Source organism: Dictyostelium discoideum (genome assembly GCF_000004695.1).
Source record: "Dictyostelium discoideum AX4 chromosome 5 chromosome, whole genome shotgun sequence".
Lineage (NCBI taxonomy): Eukaryota > Evosea > Eumycetozoa > Dictyosteliales > Dictyosteliaceae > Dictyostelium > Dictyostelium discoideum.
The window spans coordinates 912,880-927,460 of NC_007091.3; the positions used below are offsets into that span (position 1 = coordinate 912,880).

The window sequence follows — 14,581 nt, forward strand, 5'->3', positions numbered from 1 at the left end:
TAATAATAATAATAATAATAATAATAATAATAATAATAATAATAATAATAATAATAATAATAATAATAATAATAATAATAATAATAATAATAATAATAATAATAATAATAATAATAATAATAATAATAATAATAATAATAATAATAATAATAATAATAACTTCATTTATAAATAAAAACAAAATCACTAAACCAAGCACTTTTTATTTATTTATTTATTTTAGAATTGTACCAATAAATAATGATAATTCAGAATCTAATAATAATAATAATAATAATAATAATAATAATAATAATAATAATAATCAACAACAACAACTTTATAAAATTATAATATTAATACAGAAAAAAGTTCAAAATGATGTTTTAATTAGAGTATATAGGGGTGATACAGGTAAAGGAAAAGGAAAGATGAAGAAACAGATATTTCATTTAATTTTTAATATTGCATTTGTAAATTTAGATCAATGTTTATTTGGTATGAATGAATTTGATCATTTTAAGAGTTCAAAGAAATATGATCCAAATCTTCAAATGGAATGTAGATTTCAAAATAATTGTACTGGTGCACCTGATCACTCTTTTAAAATTTGGAATATTATGGCATTACAATATCAAAGAACAAAATCATCTTTAAATAATAGTATTACTGATATAAAGAGTATTAATGAAATTAATTCAACTAATAATAATAATATTTTAGCATCTTCAGCCCCAACACCTTTAACTACAACAACTACTACCACTACAACAACTACTACAACCTCATTACCATCTTCTGAACACTCAACACCACAAATATTAATTTCTTCATCAGATGCTAATTTAGATTTAAAAAATTGTAATATAAACTGTGATAGTAGTAGTGGTGGTGGTAGTAATAGTAGTAGAAATAGTAATAGTAATAGTAGAGGTGGAAGCAGTAATAGCAGTAGTAATAGGAGTAGTACAAGTAGCAGGAGTAGTATTACGACTGATAGTATAAAACCAAGTTGTAGTAGTGATAGCATTTGTAACAATAGTAGCATTTGTAATAATAGTTGTAATAATAATAATAATAATAATAATAATAATAATAATAATAATAATAATAATAATAATAATAATAATAATAATAATAATAATAAAAATAGTAATAATAATAATAATGAAAGTAGTAGTAATAGTAATGATGATTCAGATAGTGAAGCCTCAATTAGGAAAAGAAAAAATACACTTTGGAGTAGTGGCTCATCTATTAAACTTAAACCATCACCAAATTTATCAAGACTTTCACTTTTTAATGGTCACAGACAATCATTCACTAAAAAAATCAATCCAAATAATAATGAAGAAAATGTCGATCAAAAAACACTACCAATCTTAAAAAAAGAAACTAATGATCCAAGTGAAAGTGATATTAAAAATGTAGAGATAATACAAGATTAAATTATTTATTTTTTTTTCTTTTTAATAAATTATATAACGTTAAGAAATTAAACAATTTACCACCTAAAAAAAAAACCCCAGGGTTGTTATAAAAATATCTGAAATTTTTATTTTTATTTTTATTTTTATTTTTTATTTTTTTTTTTGATGGTATATGGAATATCAAAATTTTTAAAAGTTACTTTATTTTCCTTTTGAGGATCTAAAAATGAAAAAGAGATTCAAAATGGTATTGAATTGACCCATACTCTCAAAGAAGTCCAAGCAAGTGATCCATTTGTGTTCAAATTGTTCCAATTTTTTTTTTTTTTCCTTTTTTTTAGAAAATAAAAAGATATTATATTTTGTGATTATTTAAAATTAAAATTAATCAATCAAACCTAAAAAAAAAAAAAAAAAAAAAATTGCCACTGTTTAGATTCCTTACAAAAACACAATGTGCTCGAAAATGTAATCTTGGAACTGGTGTATTTTTTTAATAATAATTTAATAAAAGGGGATATTAAAAAAAAATTAACTTTCCAAACTTTTTATTTATATTAAATTCAAAAAATTAAAAATTAAAAATAAAAAATAGTAATAATATATTATATTAATTTGTTTTTTTTATTTGTTGTTTTATAAATACATAAATGCGCCTTTATTTTGTTTCTTTATTTTTCCTTTTTTTTTTTTTTTTTTTTTTAAACTTCATCATCTAAATGATTATGAACCATTGATTCTTCATCAATTTCAATTAATTCATTTAGATAATTTATAGGTAAACTATTATTAATTGAAATACTGTTATTACTATCACTTGTATCGCTTGGTGTAAAATCATCGTCTTTATTGAAAACACTACAAGTGTTTGTATAACTTTGTTTATTTAGGGCATTGAATGAGGCTTCATCAATTATTGGTTGTATAATTGTTACCTGATGTTGAGGTTGTGATTGTTTTTGATCATTAATAATTGTTGGTATTACTTTCATTGTATTTGCTCCATCTTCATCAATATTATCATCATCATCAGTTTTTGTGTATTGTTTATTATTTTTATTGAAATGTAAAATATCTAAGGCACGAAGATCATTTTCGAAACTATCAGTTCTTTGGATTGGTTCCATTTGAATATCAGTAGGTTCATTAATTGTAACAGTTGATCTTGGTGATGAATTTGGTGTATTATTCAATTTTAATTTGAACTTTGATTTTGTTTTTTCATTCAATTGTTTTCCATCATGGCTTATGATATCACATGAATTTTGTCTTTTTGTTTGGAAAATTTCTTTATTAATTTCACCACCACCATTAATATTTTCACCACTTGATTCACAATTTTGAGTTGAAGATGAACAAACATTTCCTCCTGTGGCAACTCTAGCATCAAAATATTCACGGCCTGTAATTTTACAATAGGCAACTACCAATCCATTTTCTATTGATCTAAGATGTAAAAATTTGAAATCGAAATAAATTAAAAAGCAAATTTCAAAACATATTATTAATAAAAATACCAAATGAAATTCAAATGGTAATAAAAAGTTGAACATATATCTATTAACAATATTTAAAATACAACTAAGCAAAATACTAAATGAAACAAAAATGAATCTAAATATTAAATATTTAAACTTTAATTATTTTATAATAAAAAAATAAATATTAATAATTTTTTTTTTTTAAAAAAAGATTTAATTTTAATATTAATAATTACCATTTTCTTTTTAAATTGTTTATCATATAGTTTAAATAATAAAAATATACTATAACATAAAATAAATGAAGATAAAGCCAATGCAATTATTGTTGGTAATAAAAATACAGCCAAATCAATCTTCTGTCTGGTTCTAAACATAAAAACTCTTTTCAATGATACAACGTTTAAAATCGCTAACACAATCAATGGTATTGATACAATACTAAATAAAATTCTTGTATATTTTGTAAAAATACTACCTGTTGACATTTTAAATATATCCATATAAATTCCAATCCTATAATTTAAAATATAATAATTAGTCATATTAATTTTAAAGAAATTTTATAAAAAAAAAAAAAAAAATCATACCAAAAATGTAAAACTAAAAAAATAATTCCAAAGAAAATTAAAGGTAAAAAATTTTGAATAACTAATAATAATAATGTAATTACTTGAACAACTCTGAAATTTGTTGTTTTTTCAAATGCTGATGCCATAAAGAAAAATGTAAAGAAAACAACTATTTTGAAAATTATGAAATAAAATGATAATAATTAATTTTTTTTGTTTATCATTAATATAATTTTAATTTTTTTTTTTTTTTTTTTTTCCATTTTAAATAACATACTTAATAATAAAAATGCGCTAATTATTTGAACTGATTGTTTCAATTTACTACATTTTTCTTTGACAATAAGGTTGTGCCCTATCCTCCATAGTATTAATGAAAATGTGAATAATGCAAAAACACCAACTGTAATTAAATAATCAACAGTAAATAAATTGCCACCCCCAGCAATCATTTTTAAAAAATTATTTTTAAAATAATTAAATTTTTATACAAAACAATAATTTATCTATTGCTTAATAGTTTTTTTTTTTTTTTTTTTTTTTTTTTGGAAAAATGTGTTTAATTGGGAATAGAATAATCAAATAAAAAAAATTATAACAACAATAAAAAAAAAAAAAAAAAAAAGAAAAAAAAAAAGTGGTTTTTGTGTGCTTTATTTTTTTTTTATTTTTTTTTTTTTCAAGATATGTATCTGAAAAAAAAAAATAAAAAACAATATTAAATATTCAATCTCAATGAATGTGATTTAACATATTAAAAATAAATAAAAAAAAATATAAAAAAAAAAAATAAGTGGGAGGGTATGCTTTTATTTTTATTTTTTTTTTTTTAATCATATTTAATCTATTTTATTATAATAATAATATTGATTTTTATTTGAATTTTGAGGGTTGAATGTTCAATATATAAATGATTGAACCTTATCATCTATTTATAACTTTTAGCCTAGTTTGTGTTATTACAAATTTATGATATTGATATTATTTAATAAATATAAGTTTCTAAACCAAAAAAAAAAAAAATATAAAAAAAAAAAAAATCAAATAAAAAAAAAACAATTCTTTTTATTATATTAGTTCAAACTATTATTATTATAAATGAAAATGAAATAAATAATATTAATTTTAAAAAGTGGAAAAAAAAAAAAAAAAAAAAAAAAAAAAAAAAAAGATTTTTTTTTTTTAGAAAAAAAAAAGAAAAAGAAAAAAAATGAAAATTTATTGGAGAATGAAATTATTTAGAATAAAAATTGGTATAAATAAAATCGAATTTGAAATTTTTTTTTTTTAACAATTCATTTTATTATTAATTTTTAAATTATATATTTACAACATTTATTATTATCATTAAAAAAAAAAAAAAAAAAAAAAAAAACAAAACAAAAAATGAGAGATGTAATTAGAGTTTGGATTCCAATTGACACAAATGTAAATGCACCAAATTATCAAATTCCAACCTTTGAAAATCAAAAAGATTTATTCATTGCAATGTTAGCTCCAAGTGAAAATGAAGAAGCCTCACCACCAGTGAATCCACATTCCTACAATGAACCAAAAGACTCAAAAGATAAGAAAATTGATGAATTAACTTTAGACTGGATTGATGTTATGAGCTTCTCACATAATGTGGCATCCAATGCAAAAGATGTTCACCTTGGTGAATTAACATTAACTAAATTTGTATGTGACCGTTCACCATCACTCAACTATATGACATTACGTCGTGAAATTATTCCTCACGTCATTCATCGTTCTATTGGTAAAATGAAAGAGAATGTACTTCCAATTCTCGAATATGAAATGCATCATTGTACTTTATCAAATGTTTCAATTTCTGGTGGTACTGGTGGAAAGCCAGTTGAAACATTATCAGTTTCATGTAAAATTATCATTGTCAAGAATATTAGAATTAATGTACAATCTGGTGAATTATTATGTTATCAAGTTTACAAATGGGATATGCTAAAAGAAAATGGCTCAAAAACCATTCGTTCAACAAATTATGCTACTCCAACAGCATCAAATTTATTAGAATTAGCAAAGAATCGTATAATGGTTGATCTTGATTCTCAAGATCCATCAATGGTTAAATTACTCAAAGATCTTGGAATTGTACCTAAATATAATTTACCACAATCCGACAGTAGCGATAATGATCATGATGAAGGTGCAAATGAATTCCACAGAGTAATGATAAGTAAAGAACCAGAATTATTCCAATTACTTGATGTATCACCACATACAATAACAATTGATACAATTAAAAAATCAATCTCGGATAAACTTAATATTCCATTGGATACAATCAAATGTTTATACAATCACTCAAATGGTATCTTAATTGATTCTCCAAAAATTTTAAAAATTTCAAACTCCTATTTGGTACAACTTACTAATGGTAAATTCTATGGTTATTAAAATAAATTAATCCTTCTTTTATTTATTTAATTTTAAATTTTTAATAAACTTTTTATTTTAGAATCCAAATAAAAAATGAAATCCATGGATTTTATATATTTATTTTTTTTTTTTATTTAATAAATTAAAAAAAAAAAAAAAAAAGAAAATAATTAAATTTTCTTCCTTTTTTTTTTTTTGTTTTTCCTTCTTTCCTTTTCGTTTTCCTTTTCTTTTTAATTGTATTTACAGTGTTTTATTTTTTTATTTTTTTTAATTATTAAATTCTGGATTTTTAATTGGTGAAGATGTTGGTGAAACTTTAACAGGAGAAATTGTTTTTGGACTACTTGAAGGTGATTTATGTGTTGGAGAACCATAAACAACAGAACTCTGAGGAATAAATGTTGTAGGTCTTGTTGTGAATTGAATTTTATCATTACAAATACCTTCAATTGAATATTCAACTTCTTTATCTTTTTCATTATCTTTATTATCTTTATTATCAACAGCCATTTTATTATTATTATTACTATTATTATTATTATTTAATTTTGATTTTTTAATTACCAATAAAGGTTTCTTTAAAGGAACCCTTTTTCCAACTAAAACTGAATTACCAATTTGAAATGAAAAATCATCCTATTATACATAACATATATATATATTTTATATAAATTTAAAGAATTAAAATCTAATGTTTTATTTTAAATTTTTTTTTTTTTTTTTTTTTTTTTTTTAATTATTACCTTTGTATTTGGTTTTTTTGTTAATATTCCTAATGTTTCATTCTTTAAATCTCCTGTATATTCTAAATGACCTTGGAGATCCAATATAAACCATTCCTTTTTATTTGTTGATTCTTTTATAAATATTTGCATTTTATATGTTTTTATGAATTGTGTGTAAAATTTTTTTTTTTTTTTTTTTTTTTTTTTTTTTTTTTTTCATGAAAAAAAAAAAAGCGCGAAAATTGAATTGATTTTTTTTTATTATTTCTGCAACTTTTAAAAATTAATCCAAAACAGATAAGAAAAAAAAAAAAAAAAACAAATCTATCAATTATAAAGTTTAAAAAGTATATTATTTTTTGTTTTTTTTTTTATTTATTCATTTTTTTATTTTTTTTTTTATTTATTTTTTTTATTTTTTTTATTTATTTTTTATTTATTTATTATTCTTTTCTATTACTTAAAATTTCTAAAACTTTTTGTAAAGATTCTTGAGCATTTTTTAAGATTTCATTTGCTTCTTTAGTTGTAGATTCAACAAATTGAGCATCTTTACAATCTAAAAGATTGATAGAAACATTACGATGAGCACCCCAAATACCAGTTTCCAAAGATTTACAACCTACTTCCAAGTCAGATTTTGAAGCCAAATTACCATATTGAGCCATTTTTAAGAGAGGTCCCCAACAAGTGTTTGAAATTTTCATAGTTGATAATGGTATATTGATTGCTTGTTTCAAAGCTTTATCGATGGCGATATCTCTTTGTGGACCTTTTGGAGTACCCATTGCTTTGATGTAATCATTGAAAGCGTTAGTATCGGCATCAATGTATGGAATTAAATCTCTCATTGCTTTATCTAATGGTGGTAAGAGTTCTCTCATGATTGAATCTAAAGCTTCGAATTTCTTTTTACCAAAAGTCATCCAACCAGTCATAGCACCCAAACCGGCACCCATAGCAGCGATGAGTGCAGAGGCAGAGCCACCACCTGGTGCAGGAGTTCTTGAGCCTAACAATTCAACGAAACCTCTGACAGACATTGAAGCCAATGGTTGGGTTACTTTAAGATCCTCTTGTACCATATAGTCGATGATTCTCTTCTTTGGATCAAAGAAACTACAAGATGACAAACCCAATCTTTCAATTGCCAAACGTACCTTTAGTGCCTCGTCAATGATGAAAAGATTCTCCTTGGCAATATAATAGTCGGCAGCCATTAAAATTGCCTCTAATGGTACTAAACCTACGATTTCTGAACCTGCAACACCAAGATTCAATTCCCTAGCATCTTTTGAACATTCTTCGAAAACTGTATGAACACCTGTCTCTCTGTAATTATCAAGATTCATACTAACTTGTGCCAAGTTATATTCATCAACAAACCAACCAATACCTTTCAAGAATTTTAAACGACCAGGTTCATTATCACCTCTACCTGCTTCACGAACATTCAATGCAATTCTATGAGCTTGTTCTTTGGTACCTAAAATGTTCACATTGTATGCAATCAAAAATGAACGTGCACCAGTCACAGAGGCACCATAGGATGGAATGAATTTAGCTGGACCAAAATCTGGTTTCCATTTTTCTTCCTTTAATTTCTCTTCTAAACCTTCATATTCACCTTGTCTAATTTGTTTCAATTGTTTACGATATGATTGAGTTGATGCTTCTTCATATAAAAATATTGGTACACCAATCTCTTCTGAAATTCTTTTACCAAATTCTTTTGAACAATTTACACATTCTTCCATTGTTACATTTCTAACTGGTACAAATGGACAAACATCTTATTTTTTTAAAATAAAAAAAAAAATAAAAAAAAAAATTAATAAAAAATTAATAAATTAATAATAATAATTATTAAATCAATTTTATATATATATATAAATATATTATTATATATAATAAATATTTTTTTTTTTTTTTTTTTTTTATAATTTATAATTTATATAATGATAAATACCTAATGCACCCATTCTTGGATGTTCACCATGATGTTTAGTCATATCAATTAATTTAAAGGCAACTTTTGTAGCATTGATAGCACCATTTACAATTGAATCTGGACAACCAACAAAAGTATAAACTGTACGGTTAGTTGATTTACCTGGATCAACATCTAATAATGTACAACCTGCTGTATCTCTGATTGCTTTAGAGATTGCATCAATGATAGTTTGATCTCTACCTTCTGAAAAATTTGGTACACATTCAACTAATTTATTCATTCTTTGATTTAAAAAATAAATAATATTTTAAAAAAAAAAAAGATGATGAAAAAAATGAAATTGAAATTTAAATTTAATTAAAAAAAAAATGATGAAAAAAAAAAAAAAAACAAAAATTAAAACAAAATAAAAATAAAAATAAAAATAAAAATAAAAATAAAAATAAAAATTTTCTTTTTTTTTTAAACCGTCCATCATTCCACGTGTAATGGTAAAGGGTGGGTGGGTCTGAAATTCCGACCAGGTGGGATGGTGGTCATTTATAAGATTTTTTTTTTTTTGTTTTTTTTTAATTTTTAATTTATCTTGATCTTATTAATAATCTTTTAAAATATTATTATTCTTCTTCCTCTTCTTCCTCTTCTTCCTCTTCTTCCACTTCTTCTTGTTTTTGTTTATAATATTCTTGTAAACGATACAAATTTGACCACTCCTTATTATTTTCTTGTTTAAATTGATTTAAATGATCTAAATTTTTTTCTAAATATGGGAAAATTGCATTTTTAGCATAATTTGCATAACTTAAATCTTCAGGTGATTGTTTTTTGGAAGATTCATCAGACTGACTTTTCATTTTATATTCTTTAAGTTCTCTTGCTACATATAAATCTAAATAATTACTTAATGGTGAGAATGCATTTGTATAAATATTATAACCAGTTTCATTAATTGGATAAGTAATAAATGGTCTATTAAAAATATTATTATTATCATTATTATTATTATTATTATTATTATTATTATTTTCTAGAGATTCTAATTGATTTTGATTATTAATTATAAAATTAGCATAATTTTCTTTAGCTTCTTTTGGTATGATTAATGGAATTGTATTTATATTAAGAGCTAATGAATATTTTGCAACTAAATGATTTGTTAAATATTTAAACTCGTCATAAATTATTCTAGCTTGAGAATTTGGATTGATATGATCTAATTTAATTCTATTTTTTTCTTTGACAGTTTTGCTTTTATTAAAGAGAAATTTGGAATCTAAATTGTTTTGTTTAATTTGATTTTGGTCGGCATTTTTCATAGCAGTTCTTCTTTTTTTTAAAACTTTTGCAATTCTATATAATTTTAATAAATCATAAATTGATTTATCTTTTTCAACGAATTCCTGATTAATCATTTTTTGGAATTTTGAAAATGTATTGATTTTAATTTTATGTACATTTGAAGGAAGTATTTCAAATGAGAGGACTTTATCATTTTTACCATCGAATGTAATGATCAAAGAGAGACATCTATTTCCATTTTTTCTATTATAGGATTCATCGAAACCAACTTTTGAATAATAAGGATTAGCAGTTGCAGTATCATAATTTAGAGAATCCTCTGATCTATATTTATTTTTATTGAAACCAATTTTCTTATCTTCATAAAGTTTGAGATCTTTCAATGTACCAATTGGTAACATTTTATAACTTTTATTTGGTAAATCTATAGATTGACTTCTAAGCATTGAAATTGAATCTAAATTTGAATATTTTTCAACTGAATCAGTAAAATCTGGTATATTTACAAACACTACGAAGTTTGAACCATCATTTTTATCAAGTATACCAATGGATGGTTCTGGACTACTAATTCTAATTCTTTCTTCACCATAGAAATTGGCATCACAATTATTATTGTAATTATTATCAATGAATGAAAATGACAATTTCTTTATAAGTACTCTTTGATGATCAAACACGAATTTTTCTTTATTCTTTTTAGTTTCTGGTATCTCTTTCAAATGAATTGAGTCATCATAAAACATTTTAAATTCTGAAGAGGTTTTGAATGGTTTAAATCTTTGGAATAAGTTTTCACATAATGGTTCAGTGAATTGTTTACCATTGATAATGATTTCACCTAAAAGATATTTAGATATATTTTCATTTAAACTATTTGATGGTGATCGTGAAAGATTATTAAAGTGAAGTAACTCAATGAATGTATCTAAATAATCTGTAAAGAATTCACTTGGTATGAATGGGTCGGTTTTTTGATAACCTGATAACGAATCCAGGCCTAGTTTCAACCAATTCTTATGACTTGATAATGAGGGTATGGAAATATCTTTTAAAATTGATCTTGAAGTCTCATTTAGATGAGGTGAATCCATATTGAAACCATCTACATTGCTTAGCATAAACTCTAAACAATACTTTTGAAATATTAACATATACTTAAAATTTGATTCATTTTGAAGGAGTGTATTAATTTGTAAAGTCGTTAAAAATTCATCTTCCTTTATGAATTGAAAGTAATCGAATGATTTCAATTTGTAATGAACATTTTGTGATACGGTTGAAATAAATGAGAAATATAATATAATATCAGACCATGGTGATTTGTATCTAATGTTTTCATAGAATTTTCTTGCGGCTTCATTCAATTCAATATCGTTTTGAATATTCATTCCAGTATTCCAATCATCAATGTTGCCAAGCACCGATAAACCATTAATCACTTTATTTGGTACACTATCAGTTGCTGAATTTGTTGATTTACCATATTTATTAAAAAATTCTAATTCTCTATTTGAAAATTGTTCTTGAGCTTTTAAAATTACTTGACAAACGAAATTTAAAATAATCTCTGAAACTATTATTGGTTCTTGTTGTTCATTCAAATAATTATATAAACTTTCAACATCTTGATTTGAAACTATTTCCATATCAAGTAATGATTTTAAAAATTCATCATAAATATCAGCAAAATTCTCTCTATAAACTGATAATGGTAAACAACAATAAATATCTGTTATTAAATAATCTTTTTTTGATAAATTATTATTATTATTATTATTATTATTATTATTAATGGTTGATGGTACAATTTTTAATGTATTATTAATATAATCAATAGCTTCAATATAACCAAAAGTAATTGAATGAAATTCATCACCATTATAAACCATAACAATATCAAATGGTTTCAATTCACCAGGTTTAATTAAAAATGAAAATCTATCTATACAAGTTTGAATTGATTCTAATATACATATATTTTTATCATTGGTATTATTATTGATGTTAGTGTTGTCGTTGCTGTTGTGTGTAGATTTTTGTAGTTGATGTTGTCGTTGCTCAACATTGGTATTGAATATTTTTTCAATTTCTTTTTTGGTCATCTTTGGTTTAAGTGAATTATAAATTTCAAATTCTTTATTTCTTTTTCTCGTTTTTAAATGATCAATATTGATACGATTTGGTCGATATTTGATATTACCAAAATTTTTCGGTGCACGAATAAAACCACCAGCGTCATCCAAATTAAATGAAATTAAACTATCATCAATTGGATTAAAAATACCATCTGACCAACTTAATTTTGAAAAAAATTCATCATTTTCTTTATTTTCACCAAATAATTTTTGAAAGTCATCTAAACTAGCTTTACCATTGTCGTTATTATTATTTTTAATTTTAACATCATTAATTAATGGTAAATTGGTTGAAAATGATCTTTGATTATTATTGTTATTGTTGTTATTGTTTTCATTTTTATAATAATTTACTATATTTAGAAATAGCCTTGGTTGTATTGGATTTGATGATATCCTTTTACCCAACCCACTATTTTTATACAGTCTGAGCATTTTTAAGATATTTACAAAAAAAAAAATAAAAAATAAAAATGAAATTAATTTTTTTTTTTAGGCAAAACAATTTGTTGTGTTTGAAAAAAAAAAAAAAAAAAAAAAAAATTAATTTCATTTTTTTTTTTTTTATAAGTTAAAATTTGGTTCGACATGTCAAACCCTATATAGGTTAAAGTTTAATTGCAATCAATATTAATGGTTAACAAATAGATACAGATATGATTACAGCACTAACGCAATAAATCATGGAATGAATGAATGAATGAATGAATGAATGAATGGATTTTTTTTTTTTTTTTTTTTTTTTTTCAAATCAAAAAGTTAAGAATTTAATTATTTATTATTCATTTTTGTAATTGTTTTTATTTTGAAGAACAATGAAAGGGAATAAATTTATATAAAAATAGATTTATTAAAAAAAAAAAAAATTGATTTGATTTGATTGAATTGGTTTCTTTTTTTTTAATTTTTTAATCAAAAATAAATAAAATGTTAGTTTCAGTATTTTTTTTTTTTTAATTTTTTATTTTTGGATTTTTTAATTTAAACCGTTTTCTTGGTAAATATCATATGAAATAAAATTTGATTTATTTGAAGATATTTTTGAACCACCTAACCAAGAAGAATAATCATTATTATTATTTTTAATATTTATTGATTGTGTTGTACAATTCTCTAGTTTTTTTCCCAACTCGATCTTTAATCTTTCAATGAAACCTTTGAATTTTGTTGATCCACCACATAATAATATATTGTTGAATAATTTATTTTTAATATCAATGCTACAATCAACATTTGATAAACAAGCATTATTAATTGATTTCATGATTAAATTATCAATACCTTCCAAAGATGATGATGACAATGGTTTAAACAAGTATTCACCACATTTTATTCTATCATCTTCACCTATTTCTATTGTTTTGCCACTACCAGTAAGTTGATAACTATAATTATTATTATTATTATTATTATTATTATTATTATTATTATTATTATTATTATTATTATTATTATTATTATTATTATTATTATTATTATTATTATTATTATTATTATTATTATTGTCAAATGCTAATGTTGAAACATATCCAAACTTTTCTTTTATATCATAAAGAGTTTCAATTGGAATGTTATATTGTTTATATGTGTCATTTAAGTAGGTTACAATATCACTACCACCAAATTCTTGACGAACAATTCCTTCCTTTAATAATACGCCATTATAAAATGGAACTATATTTGTAACACTATCGCCAATATCAACTACTAATCCACTACTATTTTCAAATTGTGATGATGATGATGATGATGATGATGATGATGATGATGATGATGATGATGATGATGATGATGAATAAAATGATAACATTGATTGATCCAATAGAGATACTGATTGAGTGCAAAAAGTTTCAAACATAATTTCAATTAATTTGTTATGATCATTTTTTGATGTTAATGGTGGTTCAGTGAGAAGTATATCACTTTCTTCTGGTGCAACTTTAAATTCATAATAAAGTAATCTTGAATAAATCTTTTCCATATCTTCCCAATTACTAACTATACCTCTTTTCATAGGACATGTTAAGGATAATCTATGATTTCTTTTATTTATAAAATTAATATCTGATCCTGCATAATAATTTTTTCTTTCAACTCCAATCATTTTTATAGTTGTTGGTATTCCAATTAGATTTAATAATGTTTCATTTGGTTTTTCTTCTCCGCCATATCCAATTCTAATGTTTTTTGTACCAACATCAATAATTATTGGTTTATCCATTTTTTAATTAAAAAAATAAAAAAAAAAATAAAAAAATAAAAAAAAAAATAAAAAAATTGATTTCTTTTTTTTTTTTTTTTTTTTTTTTTTTTTTTTTATTTTGGCTTCTAACCCTGCAGATATTTATTTTTATTTGGATTTTTTTAAATTTCATTATAATTTGTTTCTATTTCCTTTTTTTTATTGTTTGTATAAAAATGAGTTTAAATAAGAAAATAAAAAAAAAAAAGGTTTTATTAAATGAAATGGTACTAATTAGTTGGAATTATTTTTTGGATATTTTAGAACCATATACAACCATATACATCATCAAGATGTCACTTTTTATTTTTTTTTTTTTATTTTTTTTTTTTATTTTTTTATTTTTTTTTTTTTTTTT

At 22.5% G+C, this 14,581-nt stretch overlaps 7 protein-coding genes across 7 annotated transcripts in view; 2 read left to right on the forward strand and 5 right to left on the reverse strand.

The window, feature by feature from the left end:
• Positions 1-1,427, forward strand: part of cnrN (phosphatase tensin type domain-containing protein) — a gene marked incomplete at both ends in the record, with an annotated part of 2,264 nt that extends 837 nt beyond the window's left edge. The window contains one exon of the mRNA XM_631822.1: positions 224-1,427. Coding sequence (XP_636914.1) covers positions 224-1,427 — 1,204 coding nt within the window. The remainder of the gene's footprint in view (positions 1-223) is intronic.
• A 683-nt stretch (positions 1,428-2,110) lies between these two features.
• DDB_G0287971 (hypothetical protein) lies at positions 2,111-3,914 on the reverse strand (the record flags this gene model as incomplete). The annotated part of the gene is made up of 4 exons (XM_631823.1): positions 2,111-3,043; positions 3,127-3,406; positions 3,481-3,631; positions 3,740-3,914. The coding sequence occupies 4 exons, from the start codon at positions 3,912-3,914 to the stop codon at positions 2,111-2,113; spliced, it is 1,539 nt and encodes a 512-aa protein (XP_636915.1).
• Positions 3,915-4,848: 934 nt separating this feature from the next.
• On the forward strand, positions 4,849-5,880 carry DDB_G0287973 (hypothetical protein; the record flags this gene model as incomplete). The annotated part of the gene is made up of 1 exon (XM_631824.1): positions 4,849-5,880. The coding sequence occupies one exon, from the start codon at positions 4,849-4,851 to the stop codon at positions 5,878-5,880; it is 1,032 nt and encodes a 343-aa protein (XP_636916.1).
• A 252-nt stretch (positions 5,881-6,132) lies between these two features.
• DDB_G0287975 (hypothetical protein) lies at positions 6,133-6,740 on the reverse strand (the record flags this gene model as incomplete). Its single annotated transcript, XM_631825.1, has 2 exons — positions 6,133-6,501; positions 6,609-6,740. 2 exons carry the CDS (start codon positions 6,738-6,740, stop codon positions 6,133-6,135), a joined length of 501 nt encoding a protein of 166 aa, XP_636917.1.
• A 293-nt stretch (positions 6,741-7,033) lies between these two features.
• ftcd (hypothetical protein) lies at positions 7,034-8,824 on the reverse strand (the record flags this gene model as incomplete). The annotated part of the gene is made up of 2 exons (XM_631826.1): positions 7,034-8,382; positions 8,560-8,824. 2 exons carry the CDS (start codon positions 8,822-8,824, stop codon positions 7,034-7,036), a joined length of 1,614 nt encoding a protein of 537 aa, XP_636918.1.
• A 337-nt stretch (positions 8,825-9,161) lies between these two features.
• Positions 9,162-12,416, reverse strand: DDB_G0287979 (hypothetical protein; the record flags this gene model as incomplete). The annotated part of the gene is made up of 1 exon (XM_631827.1): positions 9,162-12,416. The coding sequence occupies one exon, from the start codon at positions 12,414-12,416 to the stop codon at positions 9,162-9,164; it is 3,255 nt and encodes a 1,084-aa protein (XP_636919.1).
• Positions 12,417-12,957: 541 nt separating this feature from the next.
• Positions 12,958-14,202, reverse strand: act33 (hypothetical protein; the record flags this gene model as incomplete). Its single annotated transcript, XM_631828.1, has 1 exon — positions 12,958-14,202. The coding sequence occupies one exon, from the start codon at positions 14,200-14,202 to the stop codon at positions 12,958-12,960; it is 1,245 nt and encodes a 414-aa protein (XP_636920.1).
• Positions 14,203-14,581: the final 379 nt, after the last annotated feature.